The 16,323-nt window shown below is 34.4% G+C and overlaps 1 protein-coding gene across 8 annotated transcripts in view; it reads left to right on the plus strand.

The window, feature by feature from the left end:
* Positions 1-10,778, plus strand: part of AP3S1 (adaptor related protein complex 3 subunit sigma 1) — a 120,098-nt gene extending 109,320 nt beyond the window's left edge. For 5 of the 8 annotated variants that reach the window (XM_044661896.1, XM_044661918.1, XM_044661904.1 and 2 more), the window contains one exon: positions 10,201-10,778. In XM_044661896.1, the coding sequence (XP_044517831.1) occupies positions 10,201-10,329 (129 nt within the window). In that variant the 3' untranslated portion in view covers positions 10,330-10,778. Of the gene's footprint in view, positions 1-4,206; positions 4,430-10,152 lie in introns of those variants that run through there. The other 3 variants (XM_044661911.1, XM_044661938.1, XM_044661890.1) reach the window with 2 other exon arrangements.
* Positions 10,779-16,323: the final 5,545 nt, after the last annotated feature.

Genomic DNA, 16,323 nt, shown 5'->3' on the forward strand with positions numbered 1-16,323 from the left:
GCTTTCTCTGTCTGTCCTTCAGTCTACCCTTTTAAATGCAGCTGACTTGCTTGTTCTGAGAAGATGGACTGTGTACTTTTATAGTATACTTAATGTCCCAAGACTACTGCATAGAGTAATAGCCACATATAGTCTTTCTTTAACCAAAGCAACATCCATTTTAAGATTTCTAACCCCAGGCTGTATTGCTCAAGTTTTTGGACTACTTCCTTCCACAATGGAATTCAATATATTTCTGAAATATTTAGTAATTGCAGCTTATTAAATTCTGGGTGGCAACTAGGTGACTCAGTAGAATAAGAGCTAGGGCTAGAGATGGGAGGGCCTGGTTTTATATGTGGCCTCAGATTCTTCTTAGCTGTGTGACCCTGGGCAAGTCACTTAATCCCCATTGCCTAGTCCTTATGGCTCTTTTGCTTTGGAACCAATACACAGTATTGATTCTAAGAGAGAAGGTTTTAAAATATAATTAAATGATTGAATTCTGCATGATAAAGACTGTTTTTGGAAGAAAAGAGGAAGGAGGGTTTTTGTGAAAGAGAAATGTTTTAAGTCACAATAGATGCTTAACTAAACCTGACAGTACATTGAAAGATATCTGCCTCCTCTAGCTATCTTTATATCTCACACCTGAACATTTCTCTTACTTACTGTGGATTCCTTGGAAAGATTTAATTTAAGATTCATGACCCAACTTATGGTGTTTGGGTTCACTCATAAGCGTTAAGTTGATTGAAGCCAACCTAAGACTTTTAACAATAAAATTTCTGTGATTTTGCTGGTTCTGCTTATCCCCTGCCTTATGGGCCAGCATACCTGCAACCTGCCCTCTCAGAGACCATTGTGGACTCTCACTCTAAGGGTTAATTCTCGATTACTCTGGCAAAGACAGCTATGAATGTTGTCACTATTTGGGGATGCTCCTTTCCATCTTTAAATCTACATTCATGGGGGCATCGAAGTGGCTCAGTGGATTGAGAGCCAGACCTAGAGATAGGAGTTCAAATTTGGCTGCAAATCACTTAGCCCCCATCGCCTAATCCTTACTGCTCTTTTGCCTTGGAACAAATACATGATTCTAAGACAGAAAGTGAGGATTTAAATTAAGAAAAAACCTCAAACCAAAATTATATTCATATTTGCAAAATGATTTGAAAAATATTGTCTTACATTTTTAATGAAATCTCAAATATTTAATATCATTTAAAACTTCAACTTGCTACTAAACTGCTGATTTCAAAAGAAAACCTATTGACATTACTTTGACTATTGACTACTATTGACATTAGAAAACCGTTTAATTAATGTGAATCTTTTTCAGGATTCCCAAAGTCAATTTAACACAATTTCTCTTTTACTTTGACAAATAAAATCATTGACAGATTAGTGTTTAGGGAGTTTAGTTTAGGGAGACTCTAAAGTCTGTAAAAAGTGTTGTCTTCCTCCTAGGATTGAATTTAAAATAGAAATATAATCCTTATATTGTTTTTCCCTTTTGTAATACATGCTTCCTTTATTTTCCAAAGCATTCTTATTATTAACCATATTAAATATATAGAAAGAACTATTGCTTATTTTAGGAACAGTATGCATTTATCTGATTAGTTAGATAGGACTTGAAAACATACATTTTTGAAATAAAAAACAAAACAAAACAAAAAACCAACCTCCATCAATGGGAATAATGTAGACAAAATAGCCAGAAAGGTTATCATAAATGATCTAATGCTGATCGTGAGCACATTTCTATGTAACAAGACTAAATTATGGAATTTAGAAAGTCTGCCTGTAGAAATATGTGAAATGTGTGTTATCCATTAACATTGCTTTTTGAATCTGTGTAGCTAAGGATTTGAAGAACCAAGAAATAAAACTTTAAACAAATACATAATCTCCTTAAAATAAATTTATCGTAACTTGTGAATCTTGTGCCATCAATTGTAAAAAGTATTTTGAATGCTTGTATGGAATTCTCAAATCACAGAAACAAGTACGATAATACCTGTAATTTCAAGATACTCAGTTCCATTCATCAGTTGACTTGATTTTCTTTTCTTCTTGATATGATACTTTTTAGCTCATTTAGGATTTATACCCTGCTTACTTTCAAAAACACGGTGGAATCTGGTTTGTTTCTATATATCTGTATACATATTTGATGTTCATTACCAATAGTAAATATGTAATGAAGACTTTTCATAGTGACAGCTTTTGGGGGCTATTCATGGGGAAATTTTTCTCATTATAGGAAGCAATATATATATATGTATATAAGAGAAAAATCAGTTGAGTACATGTAAAGTAGTGGATGAAAGTTTCTTTGAAAGAGCATAATAACTAAATTTCTGTTTTTAAAAGCCATTCACAGATATTATACTATTTAAGGTAACCTATAATTCTGCTCTTTTATTTAACTGATTCATCCATCATCTGTTATTTTGCTAATTATTAACTGTCTCCAAATAAATTTTGCTTTTTGTCCCTTATGATTATATGTATGTTAACATTCTTTTGTTGAAAGGTAAAAACAATTTCTCTATTTGTAATGGCTCTTAAAATTCAGTTTTAGTATATGATTTTGAGTTACAGAAGTAAAACTGGGTGCAGCTAAGTAGCATGGTGGATAGAATTCTAGACCCAGATTCGGGAGGCCCTGGGTTCAAATCTGGCTTCAGATACTTCCCAGCTGTGTGACCCTGGGCAAATCACTTAACTCCTTTTGCCTTCTGTCTTAGAATTGTTACTAAGATAGGAAATAAGAGTTTTTTTTTAAAAGAGCAAGAAAAGAAAAAGAAAGTATAACTGTTCATTTCAGATATGTGTGCTCTTTAACCATTAATGTTTAAAGTTATGTTGACCTTATATATACTACTTTTTAATTAACTTCTTCCCTGTGTGTTAGTCATAATATTAATCAAACTTTGCTTCAGAAACATGAAAATTAACAAAATCTTCAAGTATTTATTTCCATATATGACTAAAACTTGTTAGATTCAGAAAATATCTTTTAAAAGTGATCTTCATTTATTTTAATGAATATACAAGCCTTAGTAATCTGAATCTTAATAATTAAAATAGAATTTGCTTTGCTAATGAAAATTTATTGAGAAATTAAATTGAAATTCAGTTAGAGACTTAAATTTCATGATTAAGATTGGTTACTATGATGTTAAAAGTATTTGTACAGATAATATTTTTAGAGACTTTTTTTTTTTGTAAAACTGCTTACTATCTGTCTTAGTGTCAGTTCTAAGACGGATGAGTGGTAGAGGCTATGGAATTGGGATTAAGTGACTTGCCTGAGGTCATACAGCTATTCCTAGTGTCTGTGGGCAGATTTGAACGTAGGTCCTTCTGACTCAAAGCCTAGCACTCTATCCACTAATAGAGCCACGTAGCTGTCCCAACTAATTTATCTTTTAAAAATTATCTAATGTGTAATTGAAAAGTAGCTTAAAAGTTACGCAAAATCTATTTAGGCTATTTATATTTCTGAAATTAAAGGTTTTGCTACGTATCCTAACCAGGACATTAATGGCACTTAAAGTGCTGGGCCAAAGCAAGCCTGTTGGTTTTCTGTTATTTAGGTGAGTAGCACAGAAAATATTATTGATACTTATTCACCAAGAAGAAAGAAATTCCCCTTTGCTCAATATTGACCCCATTTGAGGAAAAGCAAAGATAGCTCTTGAATGAGTTTCTCATCAGCCATTTTTCCTTGGCTAGAAGAATGATTTAAGTTATCATCACAACCAGGGGCAGCTAGTCATCTAGCTTACTGGATAGAGATCCAGTCTTGGAAATAGGAAGTCCTGGGTTCAAATTTGGTCCCTTACACTTTGTGGTTGTGAGATCCTAGTCAAGTCACTTAACCCCAATTACCTAGATACTTAATACCGATTATAAGACAGAAGGTAAGGGTTTTAAGAAAATTATCATTGGTACTCAAGAGAGGAGGGTTTAAGTTGGGGAGGATGGGGTCTTGGGAATCTTTAAAAAAAAAAAAAAAAAAAGGACTCCTCTGGGGGTGGGGGTGGAGGTAGGTTGGTGGCAAAGGGGAGATTTGGTTAGTTGATGCATATGTATGTGGAGTGTTACTGTTAAGAGGGTAAGTTGGTTATGAATTTAGTCTCTTCTTTTTAAGTCAGTCCTCATTTTTCCGAACCTCCTGATCTCTCTAGCTCTTTCCATTCTTCTCTCTTACAGACCTTTATCTTTCAGTCTCCCAGACAGGACAGGTAGACAAGGTATTGCTGACTTTGAGAAAAATGTGCTTTTAACAAAGGGAAAGCAAAATGATGTCAAAGGCAATAAATTATTTAGGCCAGACTCAAAAATTCTTTATGTTAATGATCCCATACCAGTCCCTGTAGCCTATTTTTCATGCTAGTTCCTTCTTGTAGTTCCCTCCTTCATTTATTGGACAGTATATTTTACCAGCACATCGTTCTTGTCATGTTCTGTTTTGTTGTCTGCCTGTGTTGTAGAATGAAACAGTTTGATTTTTTTAACATTGTCATTTAACTGGCACATCTGTAGAATGACAATCTAATTTATGTGTAAATGTTTTGGGATTTGGGGGTAAAGGCATCATATGGCAGAACTGGTCTACTAATTTACCTGTCACAGACATTTTCATTTCTCAGTCTCCAAATCAGACATTTCATTGTTTATAAAAAAATATCTTGCTGAATTTGGAAGTTAATAAATCACAAAATACAAACCAATCTGTTGGGTTCTCATGTATGAAACAAGAAGCAGGGGCAGCAGCTAGGTAGCTCAATGGACAGAGAGCCAGGCCTGGAGGTGGGAAGTCCTGGATTCATATCTGGTCTCAGATACTTCCTAGCTGTGTGACCCTGGGCAAGTCACCTAGTCCCCATTGCCTAGCCCTTACCATTCTTTTGCCTTGGAACCAATACTTAGTGTATTGATCCTAAGACAAAAGGTAAGGGTTTAAGGGAAGAAAAAAAAAAAAGAAAGAAGCAGAGAAATTTTAGGATAGTTCACAGGTGAACAGTTACAGCATTTTTTCCAAATAATTTTCAGATCTGACAGTCACAAATAAATGCATACTAAAGGTGGCTTACTTGCAAATATCAAGGTTAGAAATCCTCCAAAATGTTAGTTGTTTGATGGTGATAGTAGTTCACATTTTTGAGGGACTTTGCAATTTATGGAGTACTTTCCTCACAGCTGTATGATAGGTAGTGCAAATATCCTTCTTATCCTTATTTTACTGATTAGCAAACTGAGGTTCAGAGAGATTCTGCCTTACCTAAACTCAAATAGGAAGTGACAGAAGAATCACTCAGAACCAAGTCTTCTGGAGTCAGGAGTGTGTTGTTCTTTTCCCCAGACTGCATTGCCTGGTTAAAGGAGATTTCCACTATTTCAGATGTATATACCCACTAATGAGTGGTGGATCTTAACAGCCAAACGACATAGATGGAAAATTAGAGTCCATGAGATGCCCTATTTTGTACTGGCCAGTCTTTTATACATGCCTGGAGAGAAGGATAGGACAATCTATACAAAATTACTGCTTGCTTGTCAGATTCAGTCATTTAAAACATTCGGATTTTATGTGAGATCTTCAGTTAGTTATTCACTATTCACTTTGAGAAATGTTAATAATTCTAATGTGAATATTTATCGGTGGAATATTAAACACTGACCCTACTGACTTAGGATTCAAGCTTCTGGGTTTCTAGGCTGCCTTCTATTCCTTGTAACTCAGTTCTTCAGTGGGTAAATTCATATTCAAAAGCCAAGATGTTGAAAATGTTCACCTTGTTTAAAAACCATATTTTCAAAATCTGCAGATATTTTGTTAATGATTTGGGGTCTGAAACCATTTAATAGACTGTTTGATAAAGCTGGTATTTCTCATACCAGTCTTTTAGATTAAATTATGCTATTATGATATCATATTACCAGCATTTCTTTAGAAAGGGGGAGAAAAAGTTTGAAAATATATAAAATATTTGCAACTACCATCTTTATTATGCAGTATTTTCAAGTTGGAAGAAATTTTTGAAGATGGTAGGAAGATATTTTACTACTTACAGAAAATATCTATGTATCACTCTTCCTTTCCTTTCGAGTAAATATTTATAGCTTAAGGAAAGGGGGGCTTGCAGGATCTTTGAAATCTTAGTAATGCTGCTTTTTGAGTTCTGCTTGCACATATTCTGTTTATTTTTGGGTCTGGCACTTTAAAAACAAAATCAAAACCAAATCATACCCATCCATTACTATCTTTGTGATTCAGGTGCTTGAAATTTCCAAGAGTATGTCTGTATAAGTCTTCTATCTGTTTGGCCTCATTTTGATATACTTGCAGACTTCATTTTGTTTTCTTTCTCTTAATTCTGTTTCTTTATTTAATCTCATGGGAGAGAAAACGTGGTCATTCTTTTATATCCTGTACATCATTCTTTCATCCAGTTCATAATCTTACTGCTTCAAACTCATGTATTTATTTTGGGAAGTGGAAATGGTAAAGTATGCCAGCCATAGCAGTATTCAAATACAGGATGGAAACAAGTTATTTCTCTAGTAGTTTTTAGTTTTAGATAAATTGTATTTTCTTGAACCTTTGAACTAACTAGACTCATAGCATATTGTTAGAGGCAAGCCTAATTTCTGCCAGCTATTTTAAATTATGCATGTCACATTTGTTTGGTTCTTGTACATTTTTAATGTTCTTCAAAAAAAAAAGGACTTGGAGGTTTTTTTGCCTTTTGGTGTTAATTGCCCTTATACTCCAATAGGATATTCTTTTTCTAAAGAAAATCATTCTGATGACAATGAAATTACTTTCAGTGTCCATTTTATTAAGTTATATAATTGTCTCCTTCCTTTGCTTTGACTAATTGTTAATGAGTTCCCAAGGTCCCCTCTAACTCTAGATCAATAAATGATCAGGTGATTTAACTTTTTTGCTTATAGTAGGAAACCAAAAGTAAATTTTATTTCCTTGTTTCTTGTGTCATATGAGTAATTCTTTGATAAGGTAAAATTTTATGAATTAATATTAATACTTACAAATCCATGACTGCTGACAATTTATTTAAGAACCTGGCTTAAGAACTCTGACTGCCTTAGTATAATTTTTCCACATTTTTATTCTTGTCCCCACTTCCCAACTATCCTAAACAATATGCCAGTTCAATTTAATAATAAATGGGGTTAGTGATTTCAATTTGATTCCTATATCCTTTATGCCATATTGATTTTATTGTCTATTACAAAAATATTGAACATACTTGAGAAATAATTTGTATTCTGTTAATCCATTTATGTGTTTTAAGTAGTTGTCATCCTTTGCATGTTTATGGGCTTGTTGCTTATGTTTAGAAGGATTATAGTTTCATGGGCTTCATAACTTTTTTAGCAATTTCGCATAATGAGGGCTATAACATAACTGCATTATTTTAAATTAATTATACAAAATTGATTATATATGTTCTCATTAGCAGCCAACAGCAGCCATTAGCAAGATGTCATCTTTGAGACCATGTTTGCAAAGAAACAACTTAATCTAATTCAAGTTACAAAGATATATTTCTTACTTACATATTCTTTGCCAAAGTTCAGATTTAACTGGTTCTTACTATAGAGTATTTTGAAGGCTTAATCTCCTTTATTTTAATGTTGAAGGAATTACATATACATTTTTAAAAATTGAAGCATTCTTTCCAACAAAAATATATTATGAGTAACATTCTTTTTAGAGGTTCACTATTACTTTAGTGTCTATATTTAAATGTTTTTATTAGGTTTCTAAAAATAAAGTCTATTCATCTTTTGTTGGAATATTATACATCTTAATCTTGAGAACTCTTGAAAACTTGAAAAAATGGATAATTGTTATTCTGCAAGGCTACGTGATATCAGCAATATTTTCAGCTCGGAAAAAGGATCACAGTTCCAGGAAGTCTGAATAATTTTGTGAAATAACTTCGTCTCCTTTTGCAATCAACATACTTCCCAGCACAAAAAAGGAAGTCTGACAGAAGTTATACCAGCTTTTGTTTTGGGATCTCTTACCTTAAACCATCCAAATTGTGGTAGATGGAAAATAAACTAAAAAGAGTCTCACCTTGATGTAATGTGTAGTATGCTAAACAATATTCAATTGTGTTTTCACTGTCTTGGGGGTGGGAGATGAATACAGTAATCTGTATAAAAAGGATAGATCAGGTAGGTAAAATGCAGAGTTTTGTTTCAGTTTTTAGTTGTCCATTAATAAAAACAATTAACCTACATTAAATTAAGACAATTGAATGCCTCAACCCTAATCTTCACTTAATTGGGGTTAGAAGGTCTTCATCTATGTCATCAAGATGGCCTTTCTGTTTAAATTGTCACGCATAATTGTCTATGTGGACCATCTGTCATTGATGATATTTTGATGGTTCTCCCATTATTTTCATTTTAAAATGGTAATCCATGACTTTTTTCATTTCTTAACAGTAATTTCATCCTTTATTTAAAAAAATACTTCACACCTCTCTATTTTGTGTTGGTCTTTTTCTCAGAGGAAATATTGTTAATTGAGGGATAGATTCATATAAGACCATTTCTCTTGTTATTCAAGTTCTTAGCAGACTATTAAAAGGAACTTTGAACTCTGTGTTTCTATTAAATAGCATTGTAGTTGGCATTTCCTATTTTTCAATTGCACTACTGGAAAATTTGATGGGTTTTGAATTTTATTACTGTTATTACTTTCATTAACATTTGTACAAATTGATGCCAAAGTCAGATATTTTATTTTAATCATAAAGTCTGATTGTAAAACACCTTTTAACAAATATCAGTGACATATCACAGTGGTCAACAAATTAAACTTCCAAACTTAACAATAGATAATTTATTAGAGAAAATGTGTGCTTTTCATTTTTCTTTTCTCCTAATAACTTATCTTTTAAAGCTATTTTAAAATGTACAACTTATAAGAGAGCAATTTATTTTGCATATGATTTAATTCATTTACCTACCTCTCTATTTGCCAGTAGTGTTCTATATTGAAAAGAATTTAACTGGAATTATGAACATGTTTATGAAGAGATACTAATGAAGTCTTCTGTTTAGGTGACTGCTTCTGGATTTAAGCTTCTTAAAGTGAATTTGTGTGTTAAGTCTTTGCACTCTATGATATCTAAATTTTTTTGTTTTTGTTGTTATAGTCTCAAGGATTATAGGTTACTGTATTGCCTGCTAACTAAGAAAATATTTTCAGGCACAACTATCTTTTTTAGATTAAAACAATTTGTATAAAAGCTTAATCAAAAAAGCATTAGTTTTCTCTATGCAACTTTAGACAGATTCTTCCAATTTTAGGAAATAGATTTCAAAATTTCATTATTTTGAAATGTTTTAGAGATTTAACTTTACTAATCAACATACTACCCAAACATGATCAATAGATTTCAGTTTTGACAGTCATGTAAAACACGTTCATTCATCACACTTTTGTAATAAATCCTTAGAAAAGCAGTAACTGAACAATATATTTCTATGAGACCTCACCGAGTCTCATATTTTGAGAGATTAGGGACTGCATTTGTGATTCTTCCTGGCATAGTGAAAGTGAGAAAACTCCCTCCACCAATGTAGGTCATCATTTTCTCTGAAATTTGTCATTTTTAGAGAAGATACGTGACATGTCCAATGTCACATTGCCAGTGTGTGTATATATATATGTATGTGCATGATAGGACACCTTGTGATTCCAAGGATCTCGATATAGAAGTTGGTGGAAAATAGATCATTGTTAAAATAGAATTCTTGGCTAACCTAAGACACTCAGATGGCTAAAATGAATGGCATTATCTATAATGACTAGAAGTAGTGTAATTTAGGCTGTGTATTATTCAGCTTCAAATTTTCTCACTAGTTATCAATTAATATATCTTTTAGCTTCTTCTCCCTTCTCCCTCCACATTTATATTCAGTTACCATTGCATGTAATTCACTATATTTTAAAATGTGTGAATTGTTTTCTCTTTATAGTTTAGTACTTCAAAGTAACTCATCTCATACAAACCAAAACTACCATCTGGTCTTTTAATCTTGTTATTTGAAATGCTTTGTCACTGTCTTCCATTGTGTATGCCAGTTTTGTGATGAATTACACCTGAGTTGGACATTTTCTTTTTTTTTTTTTTTTTTATTTACCTCTATATACAGGCTGGCTTAGCAGGAGCTCCAGCCCGTGCAGTATCCGCTGTAAAGAATATGAATCTTCCTGAGATCCCAAGAAATATTAACATTGGTGACATCAGTATAAAAGTGCCAAACCTGCCCTCTTTTAAATAAAAAGTCTACTCCCAGGTAAAACCCAGGAGGGAAACAGTCATCTAGGTTTACCATGCAATTGTTTACCAAAAAAAGATGAAGAGAGTCTTAACTTTTGCTGTTGGATTGATTTAAGAAAAGGTATTGTAAAGAATTGTGTACAAAATCAGTATATTATGATGAATATTGCATTTGCCTTGCTCAGTGATTTTGAAGGAAATGGGTAGTGTCTCTGTGATTTTTTTTTTTCTAAATTACATTCCTATGCCCTCATAAGGCGTGTCATCTTGGTTGCTACAGTATTTTGAAAATGTATTTAAGGTATTCCTTTATTATGTACAACCCCAAATATTGGGCCATTTTGTATATTTCACAGAATTCTATGAGTAAGCATTCCTTAACTCTTTCTGCCATTTGTCATGATTATTTAAAAATTATGTATGTGTTGCATGAAAATATTCTGTTTTCTTTTTTAAGAAAAAAAAATAAACTCCAAATTAACTGGACATCTTAAGCATCTATTTGTTTGCTTGAAATCTCATTTAGCAATAAATCACATTTTCCTTTGCTCAGAAAAATTATCAAAAATTGTATTTTATCATTGTTTTAAAATAAGTTGTTATGGTATTGATTGCTACCCAAATTGTAAAGGTTCAAAAACTCCCTAAATTAATAAGGAAACCATTCACCTATTTTATATTGTTCAAGAGTAGAATGTGTACTCTTTAAGACAGGATTTATTCTGTACTATACTGACCATAATCTTGTTTTATCAATTCCTTATACAAAACTTGGGTTAATTTTACACATTATAAATGAAATTATCTCACTTTTGATTTACTCTTATTTCAGATAAGGGAAAGTAATTTCAATAAATGCTTAATGCAGTGTCCTTCTGCATCCATTTTCCTCAAATGCAGCTATAACCTCACTTCTTTCTAAAGCAAAGGATGGCTCACTGGAGCTCTCTTAAACCCCCAAAGTCTCAGACTGTAGTTTTATTTTCAGGCCATATTTTTTCTTCAGTGTGTGGCAAGGTGAATGTATATCTCCAGTTTGACTAGTGCATACTTGCCACCATCATAATTTTTTTCAAAATTCCTGTTCCTAAAATTCTGTTGCCCATATTGTTGTTATTGTTGGTTGGTTGTTTTTCAGTCGTGGCCAACTCTTACTGATCTCATTTGGAGTTTTCTGGGCAAAGAGACTGGAGTAGTTTGCTGTTTCCTTTTGCTTATTTTACAGATGAGGCAAAGAGGGTTAAGGGATTTGCCCCGGGTCATACAGATAGTGTCTGAGGCTGGATTTGAACTCGGGTCTTTCTGGCCCCAGGCCTGGCACTCTATCCACTGTGGCACCTAGCTGCCCCAAAGCATTAACTTAAATTGTATGGAGAGTGGAATAGTGTGACAAAGATTTTAAGTGTCAGAATAGGTGCCAGCCAGCACTTAATAAAGGGAATTTCCCTATACCAATAAAATCACAGGTACAGTTAATTGAAGAACAAACAAACCCCAAACTATAAAGGTTTTCCTTGGGCTTTGCGTGTATTATACATCTAAAATTCTTCGTATGGGTTTAAAAACCTTCCTGTCCAAATCAGAGTGTAGCTTCTTAGCTATAACTGTATCCTCTATCTTTTAATAGTGAATGGTAGGGATAGCTAGGTGGCACAGTGTATAGAGTACCAGGCTTGTAGTCAAGAAGACCTGGGTTCAAATCTGGCTTCAGACACTTCCTAGCTGTGTGACCCTGGGCAAGTCACTTAACATCTTTTGCCTAACCCTTGCCCTTCTGTCTTAGAGTTATTAGAAGACAAAGTCAGGGTTTTAAAAAATAGTGAATAGATATAGCTTCTGCATGGTAAGGACTTATGTAAAATGAGTTACTCCCCTATCATAGGCAGCGATGGAACATAACTGAGAGAAATCATTTGTGGTATGCTAGAATAAGACTGGAATTCTCAGATAGCCTTCCAGTTTTTTTTTTTTTTTTGCTGTGAATATGTCACAGAAAGTACAGAAACTAGCCTCTATACATTTCATTTCCAAATGCCCTTGTAGTTTTGCTGTCCTGATTTATGTTTCAAGTTTCTTCACCGTGATTACTACCTGACGCATTTATCAGTGCTTCAGGACTTCTTGCCTTTTGGTTTTGACTTCCACAGTCTTAACCTGCCTTTTCTGGCTTTTTCTATTTTCTCTTCATAGTCTCATAGGCAAGAGAAAGTGTAACATAGTGGATAGACTGATGGCTTTAGAAAACTCAAATGTAAGTCCCTCCTCTGACATATTTGGCTATGTGACTTTGGGCAAGTCACTAAACCTCTTAGGAATCCCTGGCAACTTGCTAAAATGTGTGTGTGTGTGTGTGTGTGTGTGTGTGTGTGTGTGTGTGTGTGTGTGTGAATTTNTGTGTGTGTGTGTGTGTGTGTGTGTGTGTGTGTGTGTGTGTGTGTGTGTGTGTGTGTGAATTTTACTTTCTATCCTAGTAACAATTCTCAGACAAAAGGGGAAGAGTTAGGCAATTGAAGTTAAGTGATTTGTCCAGGGTCTCATAGCTAGAAAGTGTCTGAGGTCAGATTTGAGCCCAGGAACTCCCAACTCCAGGACTTCTGCTTTATCCACTGTGCTACATAGCCACCCCTTAAAACAAGTATTCTTAACCTTGGTTCAATAAACTTATTTTAAAATACAATTGAGAACTGTATTTCAATATAATTGCCTTTCCTTTGTAATCTCATGTATTTTCCTTCATGCATTTAAAAAGAACATTTTTCAGAGAAGAGAGCCATCAGCTTGACCAGACTGCTGTAATATTTAAAATTAAATTATGAGGCTGCTAGTATCTTTAATAACTTTATTACATCAAAGTAGCAATAGTAAAAAGAGAGAAATGTAGTAAAGAGGTAGAGTTACTTAGCTGCCTACTCAATTGGCTTCCATGATGGATTGAAGCTGATTGCTAAGAAGAGTCCCTTCAGGATCCAAGCTCCAGCCAGAAGATGCTCACTTCCTGCTGGGTCTGACCTTATAAGCAGTTTTTTCCACTCTCTAGCTCTCCCACATCACATCTCGAGAACCAACCCTAGTTTCTCAATTTGCCTGGCACCAGCCAGAGGGGCAATGCTTATGGGATCAGTTTCCCGACTCATTGGTTACTTGGTTCTCCAACTTCCTTTCTCTGAGGGGCTGTTTATACCTGCACATCTCAGTGGTAAATGACCTCCAGGTCACTGATTGTTGACGTCAAACAAAGCAGCATAATGGAAAGAGAAATTCTCTTCCAACCACTGCTGAGGGTGATCATGACATAAAAAGGTTAAGAATGCTTTCTCTAAGATGAGGAACTTCAAAGCAGTTGCCAGTCTGCTTTGGTGGAAGGAGTTTCCTTACCAGGAGTTCCCTGAATCAATGTAATCACAGGTAAAGACCAAAAACCCCTCAAATTCATAGGAATTTTTCTCAATTCTTCATTGTTGTTCAATTGTGTCTGACACTTTGTAAACTTGTGGACCATACTGTTCACAGGGTTTTTTTTAACCCTTACTTTCTTAGAATCAATACTGTGTATTGGTTCCCAGACAAAATTGTGATAAGGGTTAGGCAGTGGGGGTTAAATGACTTTTCCCAGGGTCATACAGCTAGCCATGGGATTTTCTTGGTAAAGCTACTGGAGTAGTTTGCCATTTTCTTTTCCAGTAGGTCTTCATTTTATAGATGAGGCAAGTAGGGATTAAGTGACTTACCTAGCATCAAACAGCTAGTAAGTGTCTAACTCTGGATTTGAACTCATCTTCCCGATTCTAGGCTCAGTGCTTTATCCACTGAGTCTTCCAGCTGCCCCCTAAATTCTTCCTTTATGCTGTCCCACCTGTTTTTTCCTGTTTCCCATCATTCACTCCTACATCGTATAATAAACATTAGACTGTAAGCTCTTTGAGAGCAGAGATTGTCTTTTTTTTTTTTTTAAACTTGAATTTGTATCCTGAGGGCTTAGCACAATGCCTGGCAAATAGCAGGCAATAAAGCAGAAAATAAATGTCTATTGACTAACAACTTCCAGGAATTGCTTGTAAGGTTAGGATGCCATTTGTTATATGCAAAGAATTTGCCTCAAGAAATGATTAAATTATTTTAGTTCTGAGGACATTCAGGACTTATATGGTGTTTGGTAAATATTTGCAGAGTTAATTAATGTCATGAATGCTTGCATACTGGAAAACAGGGATCTGGAGGGTATTTTAGAGAAGAGGGATATTAGGTAAAGCAGTTATTAATATGGAATTAGAAGGAATTATTTTTTTTCTCAGTGACATTTCACTTAGAAACCAGAAGGAGATTTGGGGGTTTGGGGCTGCTGAGTGGGGAAATCCTATTTTTTCATTTATATAGTGCCTTACAGTTTACAATGTACTTCCATGTGTGATCTTTATAAGAACTCCAGAAAATGTACAGGGCAGGTAGTTTATGATGGCTCAGTGGATAGAGTGCCTGGCCTGGAGTCAGGAAGACTCCATCTTTCTGAGTTCAAGTCTGACCTCAGATACTTATTCATTGTATGACTGAAAAGTCACTTAACCCTGTTTGGCTCAGTTTCCTCATCTGTCAAATGAGCTAGAGAAGGAAATGGCAAACCAACTCCAGTATCTTTGTCAAGAAAACCTCAAATGATACACTGTGGCACAATCTACTAGCAGCAATACAATGATCCAAGACATTTCTGAGGGACCTATGAGAAAGAATGCTATCCACATCCAGAGAAAGAACTGTGGAAGTAGAAACACAGAAGAAAAACAACTACTTGATCACATGGGTCGATGGGGATATGATTGGGGATGTAGACTCTAAACGATTGCCCTAGTGCAAATATCAATAATATGGAAATAGGTTTTGATCAAAGACACATAAAACTCACTGGAATTGCTCATTGGCTACAGGAAGGGGGAGGGAGGAGAGAAGGGAAAGAACATGAATCATATAAACATGGAAAATTTTTCTTAATTAATCAACAACAACAAAAGAAAACCCCCAAAGCCAAAAAGAACCAGACATGATTGAAAAATGACTAAACAGCAACAATAAGATATTGAATCTAGAGGATATTGGGTGACCTGTTCAAGGTCAAGACAGGTAGCACAGCTGTAATTTTCATGGGGATCTTCTGGCTCTAGATTTAGTCTCTTTCCTCTTTCATCTTGCTGTTGGGGGTTGGGGTATTAAACACTCCCGAGAGAGTGAAAGAATGATTTTCAAGCTTCCAACATGGAAAATATAAAAGCATAAAGCTAAATTTACTAGTTGATACCAATTTGAATTCTAAATTATGTTCCATTACCAGTAAATGGATGGACAAAACTTCACATTTTACCATTATTTCTTCCACATCATAACTTTCCCTATCTCAGTTTTGATATATTGTGGGTCAGCATAAGAAGTTAAATGGGAATTTTTTAAAAATTATCTTTATTTTATTCCAATAGCAAATTTATACATAAGTTTTCCAAAGTTACATGATTTGTGTTGTCTCCCTTCCCTCTTCTACCTCCCATCTCCTAGAGTTGACAAACAATTCAACTGGGTTATACGTGTATTATCACTCAAAACATATTTCCATATTTTTCTGAATGGGAATTTTTAGGAGTTTTCCAGAAACCTCAGATGACAAAGAAAAAGGTTTAGAAACCCAGAAATGCATACAAAATCCAAAATTTATAACAAGGTACTAAGCACTCCATATAAGAAAAAGGAAAAAAAATCATACTTCTCTGGTACAAAGGAGGGGCTAAAAATTTTTATACAGCTTTTCCAGATTTCAGGAGGTACCACACCCCAGACCTCTACTATGTGGAAGAGATATTTAGGTTGTTGATCATTGCAACAAATTCCCAAATTGTGTATGTATGTTTTTTCAAACCTCACCTTCTATCTTAGGATCAGTTTTAAGACAGAAGAGTGGCAAGGGCTTGGCAATCAGGTTTAAGTGTCTTGCCCAGTGCCATATAGTTGGGGTGTG

Source organism: Gracilinanus agilis, chromosome 1 (genome assembly GCF_016433145.1).
Source record: "Gracilinanus agilis isolate LMUSP501 chromosome 1, AgileGrace, whole genome shotgun sequence".
Taxonomy (NCBI): domain Eukaryota; kingdom Metazoa; phylum Chordata; class Mammalia; order Didelphimorphia; family Didelphidae; genus Gracilinanus; species Gracilinanus agilis.